Source organism: Ailuropoda melanoleuca, chromosome 3 (genome assembly GCF_002007445.2).
Source record: "Ailuropoda melanoleuca isolate Jingjing chromosome 3, ASM200744v2, whole genome shotgun sequence".
Classification (NCBI taxonomy): Eukaryota; Metazoa; Chordata; class Mammalia; order Carnivora; family Ursidae; genus Ailuropoda; species Ailuropoda melanoleuca.
Genome location: NC_048220.1, coordinates 134735802 through 134757486, shown reverse-complemented (window position 1 = coordinate 134757486; position 21685 = coordinate 134735802). Strand labels below are relative to the sequence as shown.

The 21685-nt window shown below is 45.4% G+C and overlaps 1 protein-coding gene across 3 annotated transcripts in view; it reads left to right on the top strand.

Annotated features, from left to right (window-relative positions):
- The window catches only part of FBXL7 (F-box and leucine rich repeat protein 7), a 376376-nt gene extending 356952 nt beyond the window's left edge, over positions 1–19424 (top strand). For 2 of the 3 annotated variants that reach the window (XM_011222799.3, XM_034657077.1), the window contains 2 exons: positions 8666–9277; positions 16078–19424. In XM_011222799.3, coding sequence (XP_011221101.1) covers positions 8666–9277; positions 16078–16814 — 1349 coding nt within the window. In that variant the 3' untranslated portion in view covers positions 16815–19424. The remainder of the gene's footprint in view (positions 1–8665; positions 9278–16077) is intronic. The other variant, XM_034657078.1, reaches the window with a different exon arrangement.
- Positions 19425–21685: the final 2261 nt, after the last annotated feature.

Sequence of the window (21685 nt, the reverse complement as noted above, 5' to 3'; positions counted from 1 at the left end):
AACAGAATCCATGCTTAGCTCAGTTTAGAGTCAAAAACTGAACGCACCAGGGAACTGGTGTTCTAGCATAAATACAGAGCTGGGCATTTCACTAAACCATACACCCTGTAGGAGAGGAGCCTTATCACCCTGGTCAAGACTTTGAGGATCCATCACCATCACTCTATCCGCATGGGGCTGGTCCACGTGACTAACAAGGCAGGTTTTTGTTCTTGGACAGAAGTGTTAGCCATAATCTGATCTGGGGGTCGGTGGGAGGGGAGGGGGTGCCACCTTCTGGACGACAATCCTAGCAAGAATCTTTGGGTCCCAGAGGTAACTTTCTCCAGGTAGAATGCAAGATCAACCTTGTCTCTATAAATTTCCACTTTATACAACCAATACCTTAAATAAGTCCTACGGTGTGAATATTATGTGAACCACATTAAAAGAAAATATTTTGAAATAAAACAAGAAGAAAAAAGATCCCTCAGATTGTATTTTTTTTTCCACTGGCGAGGTTTTATAGATCTATTTTTTTAAGCTTGAGTTTAAGCTAAGAAAAGAAACCTTGCTTTTTATGGCAAGAGTTCTTGAGTAGAAAGACAATTTATAATGGAAAGCATCTTGCAGAAAAGTTTTGGTAATCAGAGAGGGAAAATTCGGAGTAGCTTTGTAAATTTTGACTTTGAAAGGCCAGTATAATGTAAATATGACTTCCTAGAGTGTAAACAGCAGTGGTTTGAAAATAAAAACTTGTGCAAAACAGGCAGCTATCTAGTTGGAAGAAAATGTGTCCAATAAGCATGGGTGTCTGAGATGCCTTGAATTTTTTTGATAATGTACTATAATTACTAAAGATGTAAAATTTCCAGGACTTTTGAAACCATGAGAAAACAAGTTTATTGGGTTTTTGTTCCCCCCTCCCATCTATACTTTTTGGTATCATTTACATATTTAAAGTAACCTAAGAACATTAAACTCATTATTCTCGCATAAATTACATATTTGGAAATGTTTTAAATTATTAATGGAGCCACAAGTGCTTAAATTTTAAGGCATCCACCATCTCTTAATTTAGTCAACAGATGAAAATATCAGTATAAAAAAGTGTAATTATTTATTTGCCTCAGGATCTCCATTGTAGCAAACAAAAATTACACCATTTTGAGAAAATCCAAAAGCTTACCAAAAATATTGCTTAATTCAAATGTTTTCCACCACTGGGAGAATCTGTGTCATTGTTTTTACCTTGGACTTCTGAAAACTGACTTTTGCTCCAGACGGACTAACTTTTCTATCCCTTACCATCCTGGGCTTCGTGTGATTTGAGCACACTCCCAAGAGTCATTTTCCCTCTCCCTAAAGGATATAAGAAATTGGAGAGGTCAGATTCTTTGCTGCAGAGGTATTTTAATGGGACTGTGGTATACAAAGGAGGTGGGCTAGGAACATTTGCTTTATAATCTAGTCAAATGCAAAAACTCCTCCCTTCCTAGACCCCACTGGGCACTTAACCAGCAGTAATAATGTGTGTTAAATGAGCCAATGAAAGAATGAATCATCACTTTCTTTTCTGCCTATAAATCTGTAATCCTAGACTGTGCAGCAGCCCAACCTACCGTCTGTCCCTGTGTACTCCTTGTGGTCCATTCTGTATATCTTCCAGTAGACGTCAGTGCTGTGTGATTTTTATTTATTTCAGTCTTTTGAATAGATCCACCTTCCCAATGTCATTAAGAGACACAGGTTACAAAATACACATCTCATTGCAAAAACACATGCTCATTTCTTTAAATTCTCCCATTCTGCCTTCACGACACTTACATATGTTCTTTTCCATCTTTATTAGTCTTACATATTCATAATGGACAACCGCTTCTCTAATTCTTACATCTGAAATTAACCAGACATGTCCTTTTTGCAGATTTTATAATTTTTCCTCTTAGAGCTTTGTCTGTCTGCCCATCCCTCCATTCAGCCTTCCATCCTACCACAGATTAATTCACTGAGTCCTCCTTTAACAGATTTCATTATCAATTTATGTATTTATTTTTGAAAAAAGTGTGTCCAAAGAACGTCTGCAGGGAAAACAGTCATCTTGGTAAATTGAAAAAGCTACCTGCCTTGGAGGAGGTTGGGAAGATGGCAGAGTATGAGGACCCTATGCTCACCTTGTCCCATGGATACAACTAGCTAGCACTCACATCAGTGTAAGTAACCCAGAAAATGACTTGAAGACCGGCAGAACGAATTGCAGAACTGGAGGTAGAGAAGAGGACACACTGAAGAGGGTAGGAAGGGCAGAGTTGCAGTCAGAGAGGCTGTGGGGAGCAAAAGGGACCACACCATCGGTTGGGGGGAGGGAGTCACAGTTGCAGAGAAGGGAGAGAAACAGATTGTCATGGGGGAAGACAAATCCCCATAACATTGGCTTTGAAAGCAAGAGGAGCCCGAATTTTGAATTTCGTGAGTTCTTACGACCAGCAGGACTTCATGCCTGGAATTTTAAACATCAGCAGGTTCAGTTCTGGGAGAGCCTGCAAGGCAAGAGGAAGCTGAGTCCCCATCCTTAAGAGACAGCATGACAAACAGCCCACAGAAATACAGGGTAGAAGCAGCAGTTTGCATAAAGCCTGGACATGCAGGAAGGACTGTAGTTTACTCATTTTGGAGCATATCCTGGAGGGGCAGGGATCACTGAGGGAGTTCTCCAGGAACAAAGGAGCTGGCAGGTGNGGTCACCTCCCCCCCCCTGCCCCCCCCCCCCCAGCATAAACACACAGCCACCTGTGGGAACCAGCGGCACTGACATTCACTACCTAACTTGTTTACACCAAGCCCCTCTCCACAGTGCTTCCTTGGATCCACGCTTTCCAGTCTTGCTTGCCTCAGTCCTGGAGCTGTGGGCCCCCTCTCCCAGAAGACTGGCGCAAACCTTGCCAAAGTTGCGTCACTTGACTGGTATGATTTGCCGAGCCTGAGTCCCAGTGGCCATGGGTCTCATTTCCCTGGCAGGCTGGCATGCACCTTTTAAAACCACACTCCCCACCCTGGCCAGAGACCAAACCCTGCCCACAACAGGAAAAGAGATCCTCTGTGGACTACTGGACCTAAGGAAAAAGCAGCCAGGATACAACAGCCGAGCACACACAACACACATAGGAGACAGCCGCTGAAGCACCAGGTTATGGTGAAGAGAGGACATTGCATGGCTGGGCACTCCAGGATCTCTTCTTCATAAGGCCACTACTTTCAGCAGCAGGAGATACAGTTGACTTTTTAACACAAAGAAACAGACATAGAGAGTTAGACAAAATCAGGAGACGGAGGAGGCTGTCCCAAATACAAGAACAGGATAAAACCACAGCAAGAGACCTAAGCAAAACGGTGATAAGTAATGTGCTGGATAGAGAATTTAAAGTAATGATCATAAAGATACTTGAGAAAAGAGTGGAGGACATCAGTGAGATCCTTAACAAAGAGATAAAAAAAGAACCAATCAGGGATGAAGAACACAATAATGAAATTAAAAATACACTTGATGATGGGGCGCCTGGGTGGCACAGCGGTTGAGCGTCTGCCTTCGGCTCAGGGCGTGATCCCAGCGTTGTGGGATCGAGCCCCACATCAGGCTCTTCCGCTATGAGCCTGCTTCTTCCTCTCCCACTCCCCCTGCTTGTGTTCCCTCTCTCGCTGGCTGTCTCTATCTCTGTCAAATAAATAAATAAAATCTTAAAAAAAAAAAAATACACTTGATGGAATAAATAGGAGACCAGAAGAAGAGGAATGAATTAGTGACCTGGAAGATAGAATAATGAAAAGTAATCAAGCTGAGCACGTGAGAGAAGAAAAAGTATACAAGATGAGAAGAGACTTAGGGAACTTAGCGACTCCCTCAAGCATAATAACATTCACATTATAAGGATCCCAGAAGAAGAGAAAAAAGGGGGCAGAAAATTTATTTAAAGAAATATAGCTGAAAACTTCTCTAATATGGGGAAGGAAACAGATATCCAGACCCAGGAGACACAGAAACCCCCTAGCAAAATCAACCCAAGGAGGTCCATCCCAAGACACATATAATTAAAATGGCAAAAAGTAGTGATACAGGGAGAATTTTAAAAGCTGCAAAAGAAAAGAAAATAGTTACAAACAAGGAAAACCTCATAAGGCTATGAGTGGATTTTTCAGCAGAAACTTTGCAGGCCAGAAAGGAGTTGCATGATATATTCAAAATGCTAAAAGGAAAAAAATTTGCAGCCAAGAATGCTCTATCCAGCAAGGCTATCATTCAGAATAGGAGAGATAGTTTCTCAGACAAACAAAAGCTAAAAGAGTTCATGACCATTAAACCAGCCCTACAATAAAGGCTAAAGGAGAGACTCTTTGAGTGAAAAGCAAAGACCATAAGTAAAAGTGAGAAAAGTAGGAAACTCACAAAAGCAGTAAAAACAAGTATATCTGTAAAAGTCAGTCAAGAGATCCACAGAATAAAAGGATATAAGATATGATCCCATATACCTCATATGGGTGGGGAGGAATAAAGAATGGGTTCAAACTTAAGTGACCATCAACTTAATATAGACTGCTATGTGCAGAAGATGTTATATATAAACCTAATGGTAATCACAAATCAAAAACCAGTAACAGATATGCAAAAAATAAAGGAATCCAAGTCGATCACTAAAGAAAGGCAGCAAGCCACAAAAGAGAGCAAGAGAAGAATCAGAGAACTACAAAAACAACCACAAACAAGTACCAAATGGCAATAAATACAAATCTATCAGAAAGTACTTTGAATGTAAACGGACTAAACTCCAAACAAAAGATATAGGGCGTCAGAATGGATTTAAAAACAAAACAGGGGTGCCTGGGTGGCGCAGTCCTTAAGCGTCTGCCTTCGGCTCGGGGCGTGATCCCGGCATTATGGGATCGAGCCCCACATCAGGCTCTTCCGCTATGAGCCTGCTTCTTCCTCTCCCACTCCCCCTGCTTGTGTTCCCTCTCTCGCTGGCTGTCTCTATCTCTGCCAAATAAATAAATAAAATCTTTAAAAAAAAATAAAATAAAAATTTTAAAAAACAGAACAAAACAAGACCCATCTATATGCTGCCTGCGAGAGACTCATTTCACACCTAGACACATGCAGATTGAAAGTGAGCAGATGGGGAAACATTTATCATGCAAACGGATGTGAAAAGAAAGCAGAGATAGCAATACTTATATTGGACAAAATACACTTTAAAACAAAGAGTGTAACAAGAGACAAAGAAGGACACCATAATAACAAAGGAGACAATCTAACAAGAAGATGAAACAATTGTAAAATACTAATGCATCCAACAGCTCTCGGGATTGTCTTATAAGGGCAGTAATCCCATTTATGAGGGTTCTACTCTCATGACCTAATCACCTCCCAAAGGCCTCACCTCCTCATACTATGATCTTGGGGGTTGGGATTTCCACATGAACTTGAGAGGGATACAAACATTTAGACCATCGCATTACTCATTGCTCTTTATTACTAATTTAATCATCAGGTGCTATTTATCCAATCATGACAAATCATACCCTTTCAAAAAGTCTCTGAGGGTTCTTGACCTGCATAACTAGGAAGGATCCAGAGATCCCTAGTGTACATTCTGGCAAAAGAGACATCCAGCTTTCCTGGTGGAAATCCCCAGGCTCCCCTGCTTGTCTCCTCATGTGAGTGAACAGTGCCGCACAATCAGGAATCACTCCGGAGAACTGTGCTGCTAAGCTCTAGAAAAGGCAGGAAAGAGCTATTACTAGCTCCTGAATCCTCTCCAGGACAGAATGTTCCCCACAGATGTGCGAGGCTGCCATCTCTCTCTGAGTGTAAATTCCGTTACCACTCGGGTATGATTATTGGCAAAGAAAAAATGGAATGTGTTACTAACAGCACAGCAGTTCTGGTCAATCTGGATGCGGTCCCGTTCTCTCCCTCAGTGCAGGGAGCATGAAAGAGCGAAGAAAAGTGAATCGGTTATAGATGCAAGTTTAGGAATCCTGATTCCCAACCACAAGCCTGTTCATCCCACAGGGGCATAACTCAAGATGTGCGGGTCTTTGCAGAGCACTGTGAAGTGTCTTCTCCTTCAAGATGAATAGAACGTAGTCAGGCAGGAGAGAGATTTCAGAGCCCTCACAGCCAGGAAAATGTCAGAGCTGAAAGCCTGAGATTGCCTTCCCCCCCTGCCCCTAAATGAGCTGTTCACCTGCCTAAGAAAAATGCTCACTTCGGAGGCAATTCTCAGAGTTCCCATCATGATGAAGGTTACTACCACAGTAGCTTGCATGGCAGTTTTGAAATCCCTAATTGGTTTACATGTAGTATTTTCCTTTAAGATTTACTATTTATTTTAGCTGATTACAAAAGAGAGATGTACACACTTCTTTTCTTAGGAATGATTTAAAACACAGTACGTATACCCCTTGGGATGGAGAAGTACATGCCAAGCTAGAAATGATTGGTTTTTAAACATTAGAAGTATTTCTTCACAATTCAAAAAATACATATGCACCTACTGTGTACCGTAAACCGTGTCAGGTGCTGCCAGGACACACATAAGAAAAGGATTTAATCTTTGTCTCAAAGAAGTTGTTAGTGTAATGAAGGTGTATCTGTCATCTGTTGCCCAGTAATGCCATGTAGCAAATCACCCCAAGCTCAGAGTTCTAGCTCACACATCTGTGGTTCACCTGGGCATCGGATGACACCCCCCCCCACCTCACGCTGGGCTTGGCTGAGCTTGGCTCTAAGCTGCAGGTTTCAGCCAGTTCTGTATTCCCCATGGGCCTCACAGCACCCTAAGATCAGTGGACTAGCCAGGCATGTTCTTCTCACTGGGCACATCACATGGCCTAATATTCACTGGCTCAAGCAAGTCACATAGCCAAGCCCAACATCAGTGGATGGAGCAAATCTACTGTCCCTCGGAGGGACTGCAGAGTCACCTGACAAAGATACGTGGATATAGGGAGAGATGCAAAATTGAGAAAAATAATACAGTCAGGCACATTCGGGAAAGATCAATTCACAATTGCCTAATAACAAAGAATGGGGATTTCAATAGGGAAGGGATTAATTATATCTCAAAGACATTAAGAAAATATTCTTAGAGGAGGTGGCATTTGCACGTAGCGTTTGTATTTCAAGGGGCAGACAATGTGAGGGGCGGGGGGGAAACAGTAATTCAAGGACGATCCAGGAGCAAAGTCATAACATGTGTAGGACATTTTCAGTGTTAGGTTATAAAGAAGCAAACTGAAAGAAAACATTGTAACAGTAGAACAAGTATACCAGGAGGAAAACTACAAATAGACACTCATGGAGACCCCAGTGTCAGAAGTTCTCGCGTTGTATGTTATTACCAGAAGTTCTTTGAAAAAAAAAAAAATGAACGTTTGAAAATTCCCAAAGTATGAAATGTGGAAAAGCACACAAGGATAGAATTTTTGTTTAAGTCTTAAGAGCTGGAAATGACTTAGAAATCACCTAGCCCAGCTCACTTTTTTCTTTTTTCACAGATTAAGAAACTTGTGTTTGGGGAATAAATTCCTTCTCTCTCTTTCTCTCTCTCTCTCACTGTGTGTGTGTGTGTGTGTGTGTGTGTAAAATACAAACATATTTAGAGAGAAAAATATCATCTTAAATCTATCCATCCATATGTAGAGTATACAATAAATAAATTTATTTATATAGAAAATAAATTATTTCATATCGATTTCAAGATGAGGGGTATGAAATGAACAGACTTCTTAAAGTGGTATTCTAAAGAATTCTTAATCCCTCAAAAACTGAAAAACCACTTGTATCCTCACTAAGTGGTCTTTCTGGTTTCAAGGAATAGAATACGAGTCACGTCATTCAAATACAAAAGGCAGAGTTGTTAATAAGGAGGAAAAATATATATTACCACAGATAGGCCTGGAAACAGCACTGAAGTGCCGGGTCTACTGGCTCCGCACACCCCAGACTGCAGTCGGAGTTTGGGGTACGGTTATCAAAAGATGGGGGACTGGACACTAGGGGGCAGGCCAGGGCAAAGACAGCAAATGCTCTCTATGGCCCTCCGCAGTCTTCCTCTCCTGAAACTCATCCCTTCACTGGTAAATGGAAGGTAATTACCTGTCTAACCAAATTGTAATTAGAAAAGGGAAAGAGTTTGTGTTCACAGTATGTGAGATTTCTTCCCAGAATAGACACAATGAAGCTTTGAAGTTGTGCCCTTTAGATGACCACAGTTAATGGGGATCAGAAGGCAGCCAGCTACGGCCCGCAGGTCAAAGCCAGCTGGTCTGTTTTGTAAAACAAGTTTTATGGGAACAGCCGCCCCTGGTTGTTTACGTATTGTTTATGGCAGCTTTTGCTCTACGATGGCAGGGTGGACGAGTGGCCCCGGAGACGGGGCCCATGTGGCCTGCGGTGCCTCAAACATTCCGTATCTGGCCCTTCACAAACGAGGTTGCCCACCCCTCCTGCAAAGAGAGGACTCTTTCTGGACTGGGTGACATTTGCATGTGCTTCTGCCTCCGGTGACGGATTCAGCCGGGGTCTGTCCGGGAGGAATATCCGTGGACTGCGCGTCCCTCGTTGGCCCCTTCCCTGGGCTCCGCTGCCGGCCCTCCTTTTAACCCTTTGCTCTCTGTCCTTTGCCAGACTCCGACCTGAGCATGCGCACACTGAGCACGCCCAGCCCCGCGCTGATATGTCCCCCGAACCTGCCCGGATTTCAGAATGGAAGGGGCTCGTCCACCTCCTCGTCCTCCGTCACCGGGGAGACGGTGGCCATGGTCCACTCCCCGCCCCCGACCCGCCTCACCCACCCGCTCATCCGGCTCGCCTCCAGACCGCAGAAGGAGCAGGCCAGCATCGAGCGCCTGCCGGACCAGTGCATGGTGCAGATCTTCTCCTTCCTGCCCACCAACCAGCTGTGCCGCTGCGCGCGCGTGTGCCGCCGCTGGTACAACCTGGCCTGGGACCCGCGGCTCTGGAGGACTATCCGCCTGACGGGCGAGACCATCCACGTGGACCGCGCCCTCAAGGTGCTGACCCGCAGACTCTGCCAGGACACACCCAACGTGTGTCTCATGCTGGAAACCGTCACTGTCAGTGGCTGCAGGCGGCTCACGGACCGAGGGCTTTACACCATTGCCCAGTGCTGCCCCGAACTGCGGCGACTGGAGGTCTCGGGCTGTTACAATATCTCCAACGAGGCGGTCTTCGACGTGGTGTCCCTCTGCCCCAACCTGGAGCACCTGGACGTGTCAGGTAAATGGCAGCCGACCCCCCCCCCCATCCGAGGGGCCTTCCAGGGCACCCTCCCAAAGCAGTAGAGGACATCGCCACCTGGAGCCGGTCCCCTCCCCCTCCTTGATAGCATTAGAGATGGAGGGTGGGTGGTAAGGACACTGACTCTTCCAGAGAGAGTCTGTCTCTATGTAATCACGACCCCAGAGGCCAGAGGTGTCCCTTCCATCACACAAGGCCAACTTCTTAAAGGCACTCAAGTCACCTTTTTGTCTGGGAGGTAAGGTTGTGTGACTTATAAACCCGTCCTTCCTCCCCATGGCTGTCACTGAATTTCACAGCAGCCACAGAGAATGGGAACCAAATACCTAACCCAAACACAGGTGGTTTAGACGCCGCCCTTTATGTCCTTTGGTTATTGTTTCGTGGAAGCCAGAGCTGTGTCTAAGCTGATCCGGTGCTTTGGGCCCTGCTCACGATTGCTTGCCATTTTGCAGACCCTGGGGAAAATCCATCGTGGCCAAGTGTCTCCTTCTGTTTCACCCCCACACTCCTCACCCTTGGGTTGATTTTGGATTTTTTTTTTTTAAGCAAAATTCTCAATTACATGGTGCAATGATAAGGCCCATCAAGTGGAGACTTTAGATCTTTTTAAAATTGAAGGACATCCCACCATGGCTGCTTTGCTTGAAAACCTCTCTCAGGCAGGAAGAATTAAAACCCAGACTCAAACTTTGGTGCCAGACATGGACCCAGCCAGGCTAACAGCCTTTCTTTATCTCCTCCACTGCCCAGTCAAAAGACCAACATTTGAGAGGCCGAAATGTGTGAGATGCATCAGGGAGTTAAAGAAATGAACAGCATGAGCCACGGCCTCAGGGATGGTCAGGGAGGGGTCAAGAAGTAAAAAACACTGTGACAGGCGAATAAACAGAATTTGGGATTTACAAGCGTCTGAGGTAAATGATACCCTCCCACAAAATCTGAAGTCGAAGTCCGCTCTCTGAGCTCGCTCTCGCTTTCAAAAGCCGACATCTGAAAATATTTCAGATGACAGTCAATTATTTTTCACAGATTCTTTCCCTTGCTGGAAAGCAACTCGTTTCTCCCCCCGCCCCCCCCCCTCAGCTGGCTTCAGGACAAAACCATAGTAACCCTACGTTCAGTTAGTCATGAGCAGCTGCTGGCATAAAGAGGCAGGAAACAAAGAGGTTTTCTTACATTTTTCCTCCAAGGAATTCTGGAAACAGAACGCATTGTGATGTGGTGGGGACTAGTTTCAAAACTTTGTGATTTGGGACAGTTCACAGCTTTCTCTAGATGTGTTTCCTCTTCAGTTAAAAAAAAAAAAAGCACAAGGAATTGGCTTAACATTCTAAGATTCTGAGCATCGTGGGCCTTTTTTAGACACCTCATTTCCTTGTCTTTTCGAAAATCAGATGAGACAATGACTGGTTCTTGGAGTCCCCATCTTTGTTACAGGAGCCCCCTGAGCACCGTCAGTACGGGGTGCAAGTACCACGCCCTGTTCTGTTGGGGTCCTTTGTTAATTCAGAAAAGTAGAAACCACCTTGGGAATGGAAATTCCTGGGCCTCTAGCCTGAGCGCCTGGATGGAGCTAGGCCCCTTTGACGAACCATTCTGTAAGCCTGATGCCCTTCCTCTATATCCCCCTAATCTGCAGAGCCTCATATATTTGTGGTTTTCTCACACGCCTCTCAGTGACCCGCAGTGATCTGTGTAGACACTATGTACACAAGGGAATCGCTAACTCACTGAGTTAAGAGCACAGGATTCCAGCTGTTAGGGGGGAGGGGTTTTCCAAATGGTGCGCTCCGGTTCTGAGGGAATCTGAGAACGTTAGGTTGATACTGGGAGAAGCCAGAGAGCCGGCAGAGGTGAAATCAAGGTTCTGAATCAAGGAAACCAAGGTTCCCCTTTGGTTTTCAAGCTGGCCTTCTCACTGGCAGGAAACTCAACTTTGGAAGATTCGTCGCTGGTCTAGAGCTTAATTGCCCCAGAGGATGTGAGACTGCTTCTCTTGTCCCTAGTACGCTCACCTTGAAAGCTGTCTTTGCAAGTCTTTGAAACTTACTCTAACTAGCTATAGGCTTTTGTCATTATTACATATTACCTTTTATTAATATTTCGTCCAGGTTCTTCAGAGAAACAGAACAGTGTGTGTGTGCGTGTGTGTGTGTGTGTGTGTGTGCGCGCGCCCACAAAGAGATTATCCGCCGTCTGCAAGCTGGAAACCCAGGAAAAGCTGGCAAGGCAGTTCATTCCAAATCCAAAGGCCTGAGAACCAGGGCTGCTGATGGTGTAAGTCTCAGTTCAAAGGCAGGAGAAAACTAATGCATCAGTGCAAACAGTCAAGCAGAAAGCAAATTCTCCATTCCTCTGCCTTTCAGTCTAGTCAGGCCTCATCTGATTGCATGATGGCCATCCACATTGGGCAGGCCATCTGCTTTCTTGGGTCCCTGATTCAGATGTTAATCTTACCTAGAAACAGGTTCACAGGTACCCCCAGAAATGTGTAGCCAAATGTCTTGGCACCTCGTCATCGACTCAAGTTGACACATAAAATTAACTATCATAATTAATAATATCTTGAAACGTCAATGAAAATGGTAAAGCTGACCAGTTTTCAGAGTATAAAATATTGTAATTATTGCAAAGGAAATTGCCTCAAAGGGTCCTCCTACAACCAGACACCTGGAGTCCTCCAGTAATGAGAGGAGGTGGTAACGCAGAACATTTTTGTGAAAGAAGGACCAAATCTGGAATTAATTGAAGAAACCCCACAGATATGTTCAGCCTAGATTATTCATTTCCTCTGAGGAATATCCATACTCCTTACCCTGAGTATTAGGGCAGGCCCAATAATCTGATCCCAATGGTCCATTCCTATCTCAGTTCCCATTAAATGCTTTCGGATACTCTGCATTCCACCCTATGGCCACTCCTCACAACTCCTTTGCTCCCATGCTTTCTTGGGTCTTATGTTTGCTCGTGCTCTCACCTTACTGCCTGATCTCCATATTAGGTAACCAAATTGCTTCTCTCTTTCAAGAATCTTCTTATAGATATTCGCCACTTCCAAGACTCCTGATTCCTCAGTATCTAAATGTTCACTTCATGCCAACACACCTACAGTAAATCTCTCATGCAATTCATCAATTGCATGCTATATCCTGGTCATTTCTTACCTCCTCTAATTGAAGCCTTGGATCAGAAAACTTCCCCTAGTCTGGCTGTATGAGACTCATAATCTCATCGAGTCTGAGGTGCCTCATCTTTAAAAAATGAAGGTGTAATGGGATGATTTCTAAGGTTCTCTGGCATCTCTGTAATGTATGAATGCATGAACTAACCACAGATCTTACCTACTGAGCCATGGACCAATTTATTTTCTTTTCAATCCAAACCTAACAGATCTGAAAGAATTAAGGCTGAGGATTGAATTAAAATTATTGATCTAAAATAATACAAGCAAATCAAAATAGCATCTTTACCAAAACTGAGCTTAACCGGTATTTCATTAAATTGGGGACTCAGTTTCAAAAACAAGGCACATGTTTCCCTGAATCAAATATAATATCCTTCCTGGAGTGCATCAGATTTTACTATATATTAAAAAAAAAAATAAGAAACCGAAACTAAGAGTTGAAGAACAAAGGTTGTCATCTGATCTTGAAAAACAAAGTGCCTTCACAGGCATCACGGATGGGCAGCCACTACTGTGGACATAGAAATTCAGTATAAGCAGGATTACAGTCGCTCTAAAAAAAAAAAAGGAAATGCAAAACAGGGGAAGATTTCAAAGCTAAAAGTGAGGGGTACCAACCACCTTCTGCAGAACCACGAAGGCTACCATGGAGCAGAACAGACAGCCAGCCTCCGACGAGTCACACCTTTGCTCTCCAGCATTGGATTGTATGCTTTGCTCTTTCCTGAAATTCTTTGACTTGGTAGCACTTGGCTTTTGAACCTCATTATTCCCAGGACCTGAATTTTATAAGAGTTTCCTGGGCAGCCTGCCAGGAGGTGGGAGGAACGTCCCCATTAGCACTATTACGTCGCCCTTGAGAGCCTTGGATATTGCTGGAGCAGCCAGGGCACAGAGGTGCCCGGGGTGAAGCACCTGGCTTTGGAACTGCAAGAAGGACTCGGGAAGAGCACAGAGAAAATGAAAAACACAGATACAGTTTATGTAGTGGGATGAAATATATATACATATATATTTATATTCTATATTGACATATTTTTATATTTATATACAAAAAATATGCTATACATATTTTATGTAGTAATAGCAAGTGAACTGAAATATACATTGAAATGAGGGTTTCATATATAATTATATATAACATATAATGTATATAATGTATCATTGATATACACATTCCTAGGGGAAGAGTGGCTAGAAACAGTGTTTAGAGAGATAGCTAAAGATATCTTCCAGTCATTTGAAGGAGGATAGAGTATTAAAGGGGTTCTAGATCTCAACAACAAAAAAAAATCTTCCTAAGCATTAATTTCCTTATCAGTAAAATGGATTAAAAATCAGGTAAGGCAACGTTCATTAAAGCATTCTGTAAACTTCATCATTCAGTACAAATAAAAGGCATTTTAATTAAGTATGAAACGGACAACTGAAGTATAAATTTACATCAGCCATGGCCAAAGTCCTGAGGACATTTAAATATTGGAATTTATCCTGAGTGGGGCAAAATTAGCCCTAGATCAAGGTCCACAAATCTTTCCTAGAGGCTTATATAGGTTTTATGGGCCAGGAGGTGAAAGCGTATATATTTGTACTTACATAGAGAGAGAAACTCCTCCCTCCCCACCCCCAGCCCCATTTGACTGAGGTGGGTTCCCATGCTTTATGCCTAATTGCCATCTGCTGGAGGCATTTTTTGGTATGAACGCACTGGCCTGCGGGGAAAGGTCTGGCTGATGTGTGGGAAGAGGAGGGTAGTGTTATAGACTGAATGTTCGTGTCTCCCCACAATCCCTATGTTGAAACCCTCGCCATCAGTGTGATGGTATTTGGGAAGTCATTATGTTTAGGTGAGGTCATAAGGTGAGCCCCTATGATGGGGTTAGTACCCTATAACAGAGACCAGAGAACTTGCTCTCCTTCTCTCCATGATGTGGGAACACAGTAAGAAAGCAGCTGTCTGCAAGAGGGTTCTCACCAGAAGCCAGGAAATGAATTGGCTGGCGCCTTGATCTTGAACTTCTCAGCCTCCAAACTGTGAGAAATAGATGTTTGTTGTTTAAGAATAAATAAAACGAATTATCCTATCTGATCTTCCTACAGAAGACTCTATTCACTCTATAATTCACTCATTCGTTCATTCAACAGATGCTTAGTGAACACCAGCTCTGAACCAGGGATGAGGGATACAGCCGTGAACAGCCGGGAATCCCTTTCCTCAGGAGTTTACCTTCCAGAGTGAGGACAGTAAATACTTAAGTGAACAAATCAATGTATCATGCCACAAAAAGAAAAAGAGTGCTAAAAAGAAATGGGAGTCAAGCAGGGGACACCGGTTCATACAGGGTGATTGGGAAGAATTGTCCAATAAGCTGATGTATGCTCAGAGACCTCAGAAAGTGCAGATGGCCCACGGGGCTACCCGGGGAAGCCCTGTCCAGTGCACAAGCGTTGAGGCAGGAGGGTAGCTGAGCTGTCTGGGAACCAGCAAGGAGGCCAGTGGGGTCAGAGAAGTGCGGTAAGAGATGAAGTCAAAGAGAGCAAGGATGCAGGTCCTCGGAGGCCCCCTTAGACTTCAAGGAGTGGCATCCACAGGCTTTGAGCAAAGTGACATGATTAGAGTTCTATTTTCCAGAATCTCTCCGGCAGCTCTCAGAACAGATAGTTGGGAGTAAAGGCAGGACAGGGAGACTGTTTGAGGGGCTAGAGCAATCATCCAGATGACACAGTTGTTCTTCCTTGACCAAAGACAGTTGAACGAAGTCTCCAGGTGGCCACCTCGGGTTAGATTAATAATTACATGTCTTTAGCCTAATGAATCATGGAACTTTACATCAAAAACCAGGGATGTACTGTATGGTGACTAACATAATATAACAAAAAATTATTATTATAATAAAAAAAATAAAATAATTACATGTCTTTCCCCTGGAGTCTTCCAAGTATTTCTGTACCCTTTCTTTCACTGCATCGTCATGATACCCCAACAGTACAAGCACCCCAGCTACTCATGCTCATTGCATGGACCAGAGAAGTGACGCCTCCTGCCTGAGGCCCTGAGAAGTAGACCTGAACCAGGTGTGACTCCCAAATGCTCTTTCTGCCAAACCGAGGTCATGGCCAAGCCTTCTCTAGCATGATCTTACCTCTTTGACCACAGAGCTACCACACCGTTACAGGGAGAGAACCAGCCCTTACTGAGCTTCCGGAACTTTCTGGGCCAGGGCAAGTATTTACAAGCATTGTCTCCTTTATTCTTCACAGCGACCTTGCAGGGAACGTGATCATCCCCATTTTAAGACAAACGAAGGTCTCAGAAGGATTGATTGCCCAATGTCAGGCAGTTAGTGATGGATGTGGAATTGGAGCTGCGGTGTTTCCGATTCAAAAGCCCAGGGAGTCTCTTAAACCCAGATGACCAAAGTAGTTAAACCATCAGATGAGCACGGAGAACCCAAGAGGGCAGGGGTAACATCGGGGCCACATCTGCGGGGGGCGGGGGAGTAGGAATTTGCTAGGTCACCCCCCCGGCCGGGGCACCCCCCCCCCCGGTTCTCGAAGGCTCTCTGAGAGTGTGTTCTGTCTCTCTGTGTAGGGTGCTCCAAAGTGACCTGCATCAGCTTGACCCGGGAGGCCTCCATTAAACTGTCCCCCTTGCATGGCAAACAGATTTCCATCCGCTACCTGGACATGACGGACTGCTTCGTGCTGGAGGACGAAGGGCTGCACACGATCGCGGCGCACTGCACGCAGCTGACCCACCTGTACCTGCGCCGCTGCGTGCGCCTCACCGACGAGGGCCTGCGCTACCTGATGATCTACTGCACGTCCATCAAGGAGCTGAGCGTCAGCGACTGCCGCTTCGTCAGCGACTTCGGCCTGCGGGAGATCGCCAAGCTGGAGGCGCGCCTGCGGTACCTCAGCATCGCGCACTGCGGCCGGGTCACCGACGTGGGCATCCGCTACGTGGCCAAGTACTGCAGCAAGCTGCGCTACCTCAACGCGAGGGGCTGCGAGGGCATCACGGACCACGGCGTGGAGTACCTCGCCAAGAACTGCACCAAACTCAAGTCCCTGGACATCGGCAAGTGCCCGCTCGTCTCCGACACGGGCCTCGAGTGCCTGGCCCTGAACTGCTTCAACCTTAAGCGGCTCAGCCTCAAGTCCTGCGAGAGCATCACGGGCCAGGGCCTGCAGATCGTGGCGGCCAACTGCTTCGACCTCCAGATGCTCAACGTGCAGGACTGCGAGGTGTCCGTGGAGGCCCTGCGGTTCGTGAAGCGCCACTGCAAGCGCTGCGTCATCGAGCACACCAACCCCGCCTTCTTCTGAAGGGCGGTGCATGCGCGGGGACAGAGCGCCGCGCTTCCCAGGCGGATGAGAGCCCCAACCCTCACCCCCACCCCCCACCCTCTCGGAGCAGTCCTTGCTTCCTGGAAGGTTCCTAAGGATCTGGCTTTTCTGTTTCCTTAGTGCTCGTGGGCAACAGGGGTCAAGGAGAGGAAGGGGGGGACGGGGGGAGAGACAAGTGGCTGTGCCGGTAAACTGGGGTTTTTTGGGTCAGGTCATCTGTAGGCAGTTTCTCTTCTCCCGAAAGAGGTACCTCCGCAAGCCCATGGCAGTGTGTTTAAGAACGCCTCTCTCTCTCTCCGCTCCTGGTGGCATCCCAGGCTTCTGCGCGCACACACCGTGTCCCCATGGTCCCCCACCCACCCCACAGCCCCTCCCTGGCCAACAGCGACCACACATCCAGGATAATGATGCTCTCCAGACCTCCTCCTCTTTAAACTGCTTGATTGGCCTAAGCCGTACTCATCAGCCCCGCGCCCAAGCTAATTCTTGGTAAATAAATGTCCTAGCACCTGGTATATACAAAGTGCTTCCAGCCCTTTTCTACAGAATCACTTGTGGCAAGCAGCACTGTGCAGGAGGAGCCCTGCGCTCTGCCACGACAGAGCTGCGTGACCTTGGGCAAGTCACGTGCCCTCTCTGGGCTTCGGCTTCCCGTGCTGAGTCAGAGGCCGTCCAGCTCGAGGATCCGCTTCATACCCATTTTAGAATTTCGGGAACGGAGATTGCCAGTAAGCAACAGCACGTTGACGTACATCATATGAGGCGTCTACCTCTCCCAAGAGTATTGGTTCTGTGCGGGCTGTCAGGAGATTGGCAAGTGCCAGCGTGAATGCCCCCTATGTCCTTCACTCCGATCCGATTGTCACCCCAACCCTGTTTCTTTTGGTGGGTGAGTCTCTTGGGCAGCTACTCCTGCCCGGCTAGGTGGGTGGTTCCTGTGACAAGTTCCCGCCACCCTACCCCACACCATCTTACGGAGGCCATGCATTTCCCACTCCCAGCACACCCCACAGCCCCAGTCAAGCTGACCTTGCTAGTGTTTTCAAATAGGAAGAAAGACCCTCACCAGTTTTAATTAACAAGGGAGGCCCAAGAGAGCACATGTCTTGGAAGGGTTTTCCATCCTTTCTCAGTGCACATGTGGCAGGCAGCAAACACGTCTGCCCTGCAGCTGGCAGGAGCAGACCTGGTGGTTCTTCCTCATTCCGATCACATTTCCACTTTTCTCGTCTATTTATTTCTCTGTGCATCCAGACTGCATCACGTGAAGCCTGTCGGGCTTAAGTCATGAGTGTTTTACGGCACAGATTGCCACCTCGTGTACCTTCTCCCGTGGCTAGCTGATGTTCTCTGTCAAAGAGCACACAGCAGACTTTCAGGTGTTCAAAGACTGCTCACTCAAAAATGTCAGGCCAATGGAAGAGGGAGCACATTGATCACACTTAGGTGCTGGCCCGCGAGCCAGGCCCTAGGAATAGAACATGAAAATCCTTGCCAAGTATGCATTTTAAATGGCCCTGTTTGGATGGGAATCCACTTGCTAGCCTCACTCGTGTGAAATCAGGATGCCAGAAGAAAGTCCGCTGTTCATTTTCATGGAATTGAGTTGCCTTTTGTTAATAAACACGTGACTTTTCCCACATTGTTCTCTAGGCACACCTCTCCTTCATCGCTGTCCAAACAGTCATCCACTTTCTCAAAGGGTCCATCATCCAAACGCAAAACCTCTGCCCAAGTAGATGGAATTGGTCTCAGATCAAGCTCACACACAACTCGACAACTGCACTCCCACTGTAGGCTCCCTGCGTTTCTTTGTCTTATGTCGGGAAGGAGGAGATAGACTGAGGTGGTGTCTGCCCAGGAGGTTTCTTTCCTGCATCATTTGACATATGACCTCCTCTTCAGTCAACATCGTCAACAGCTTAATGTGTAATCACGACTATGTGCCATGGGGGAAAGTGAATTGCTTGGCTGGGGAGAGTGTCTAGTGATAGTCACAGGGTTTAGAGCCATGAAAGAGGTTGAAGGTAGCTTTCGCATGCTCTGTGACTTGTGACTGTGTGTAACATTTCGGGAGCTGAGAATCACAAGGATTGTCCCTAACCCTTGGCACTACTGGGGTCTTTCAAGTGGTAAATTTTCATACTCCGGGAATGAAAAAAGAGATCCAAAATGGTGCCCTGAACCAAAAAAGGGGTGTCCCATTACAAATACCTTTATCACCACCACCTGACCACTTCGCCTAAACTGCCTTCCACACATGAGACAAAGCTGACTTTCACACTCATTGCCCAGCACAGACTGTCTCTCCCCGTCTCTCCCTTTGCCCCAGTCTTCTCTTCAGCCACTCTGCCCCTACTTGGGATATGAATCTATGGCAGAGGTCACTGGGGAAACAGCTCAGCAGATTTTTAGAGACCAAGCAAAAGGTCTCACTAGGAAATTTATCTGTTTTAAAACATTGCTTCCTTCCTGCCTCTGCGAAATTGAATGCTCATTGTTGTTTTTTTTATTTCTAATGTTCAATCACTGCGTGCTGTATGACTCTAGAAAGCCTTAATTTACTACCACCAAGAAATAAAGCAATATGTTGGTAATCGGGTTAAGTCTCATTTAATACGCTGGCCAGAGGAGCATGGTGTTCAGATGGGGACACTCAAGGGCCAGCAAGAAACTTATCTTCTGCTGAAGTAGAGAGCAAGTCGGGTCACTGCAGCTCTTGTGCCTTTAAAGTTCCGTCCACGATTTTGTCATTTCTCTCAGCTTGGTGACTTTGGCTGAAAATTAGCAGGAGAGTGAAAAATCATTACCTTCACAGTTTAGGTCAGGTCTTCAATTCCTTAACTTGAAACTCTTGGAGCCAGATGTATTTTGGTATTCATAATTTTTTATATTTGAGGAAGTGAGCTGTGGTTTATTTTATAATACCCCTGGCAGAGTCTGGGGCAGCACCGTTAGTCAAACATGTTAGATTTCTGCAGCAATAGCTACGAATAGTCATACTATATAAGATTATTACAAACTATAAATAGCCTTGCATCCATTCAGGTCAGGTTTTGTCACCAGATTAATTTGTGCCAAACATAATGCAAAAAAAAAAAAACTTCTATTTCTTAAGAGCTCTCCAGATTTCAGAATTATGAATACATAACTGTGGACCTAAATACTTCCCCTGGCATGGGTCCAAACACTGGACTAATCAAAATTATGTTATTGGTTGTTATCAATTTTTTAAAAGGTCTTAGAACTTTAAAACCTAGAAGGACAATACAGCAACTTGATCTAAAAGGAAAAATTATCATTCAGTTGGAAAAAAAGAAATGCCAAAGCTTTACTCACCCCAACCTTTAGATTTGAGAAATCAATATGGCAGAAAGCAAGCACGGAGAGATGAATGGCACACTTCAGCTTTGCAAGTAAAAAGGTTTTAAGAGATATTGATTTTACATGTATTTGTCCTCAACCTTCTTCACATCCTATGTCAGCGGCTTAATGACTGTCACATTAACCAATAGGACAGTGAACTGCCTGGGAACATTCACTAGAGGTAGCCCCGTGCAATTCTCGGGAATCTCAGAATACACTAGCAGGAGATAAAATGCATTTGTCCTTGAGGTTCGTGACTTCTTAAATTGTCATTTGTTCAGAATTAGAAAAAGTCTTCAAAAAATTTGCTATCCAAGAGCATGCAACATGAAACCAAATAGATTGGGGCTTTTTAAGAGGAAAAATCATACAATAAAATTGCTTCCCACATCCCAGTTTTCACAAAGAAGTCCCCAGAAGTAGTGCATTTGTTCAATAGCAGGCAATCATGATTAGTTAAGAAAGACGTTAATTTGAAGAAATGCTGAATCGACAGCAGGGGAGGGAGAGAGCGTATTTGGAGACTTGGTAAACACTGCGGTGAAAATGTTCCGAGAGACAAGCTGTGAGATGAAATTGGTTTCCCTCTTGCATGCTATTGGTCAAATGGTTTCTTCTTTTTGATCCATTCACCAGCAGTGGTCCTTAATGTGGCAGGAAGGGGAGGTGCAGGGGGAAGGGGTGCGCCTGTCCTCATCAGTCTGCAGCCAAGGCTGATACTGTTGCCAAGATTCCCCCAAACGCAGCTCCAGTTGCCCAAAGAGCAACTGAGACGGTTTCATGAAGATGACTGCCAGGTGGGCAGAAATACTCTCACAGACACTCAGACTGGGGACACCCCATCCAGGAATGTACTTAGGATGGGACAATTCCTCCCTTTTTCTCTGAGTGTACCATTATCTCCTGAAGCCATAGATCCATTTTGCAGAGCCTTTTTCCCCCCTTCGAGTCACTAGATCTGCTAAAATCACATGGGATGAAAAAAACATCTCCCTTTGGGAGCTGGAGGCAGCTCAACCCCTGCTTGTCACCAGCACCACTGTCACATTTCCAGCACAGCTGTCTGCTGGAAATATTAGCCACAAGGATGCCAGTCTCATGGAGGACCCAGGAAAGCTACACATAAATTGTTGCTCAGGTGTTAGCAATGAGCCTCATCCAGGTATCCGGGATGGCCTTGAAGATCATTGAAAAAAAACAAAACAAAAAAAACTTCTTGACCTAAATATTTCCAAATCTAGTTATTTCTATATTGCGGAATGCTTCTCTTTCCAGTCACTGAGCTACTGAAATTTATACTGATGAGATCAGTATGTCTGAACTCTCTCCCAGCCCATAATGATCCACATATGATGGAGACTGGAAATTGCAGTCATTCTTCATGAGCAAAGGATGCCCAGGGAGTGCTGATCATTTTCTTCTGAAGGAGCAGACAGTCCCCAGCAACTCTCAACCCCTTTCACAAAGGTTTATGGAGCAGGTGC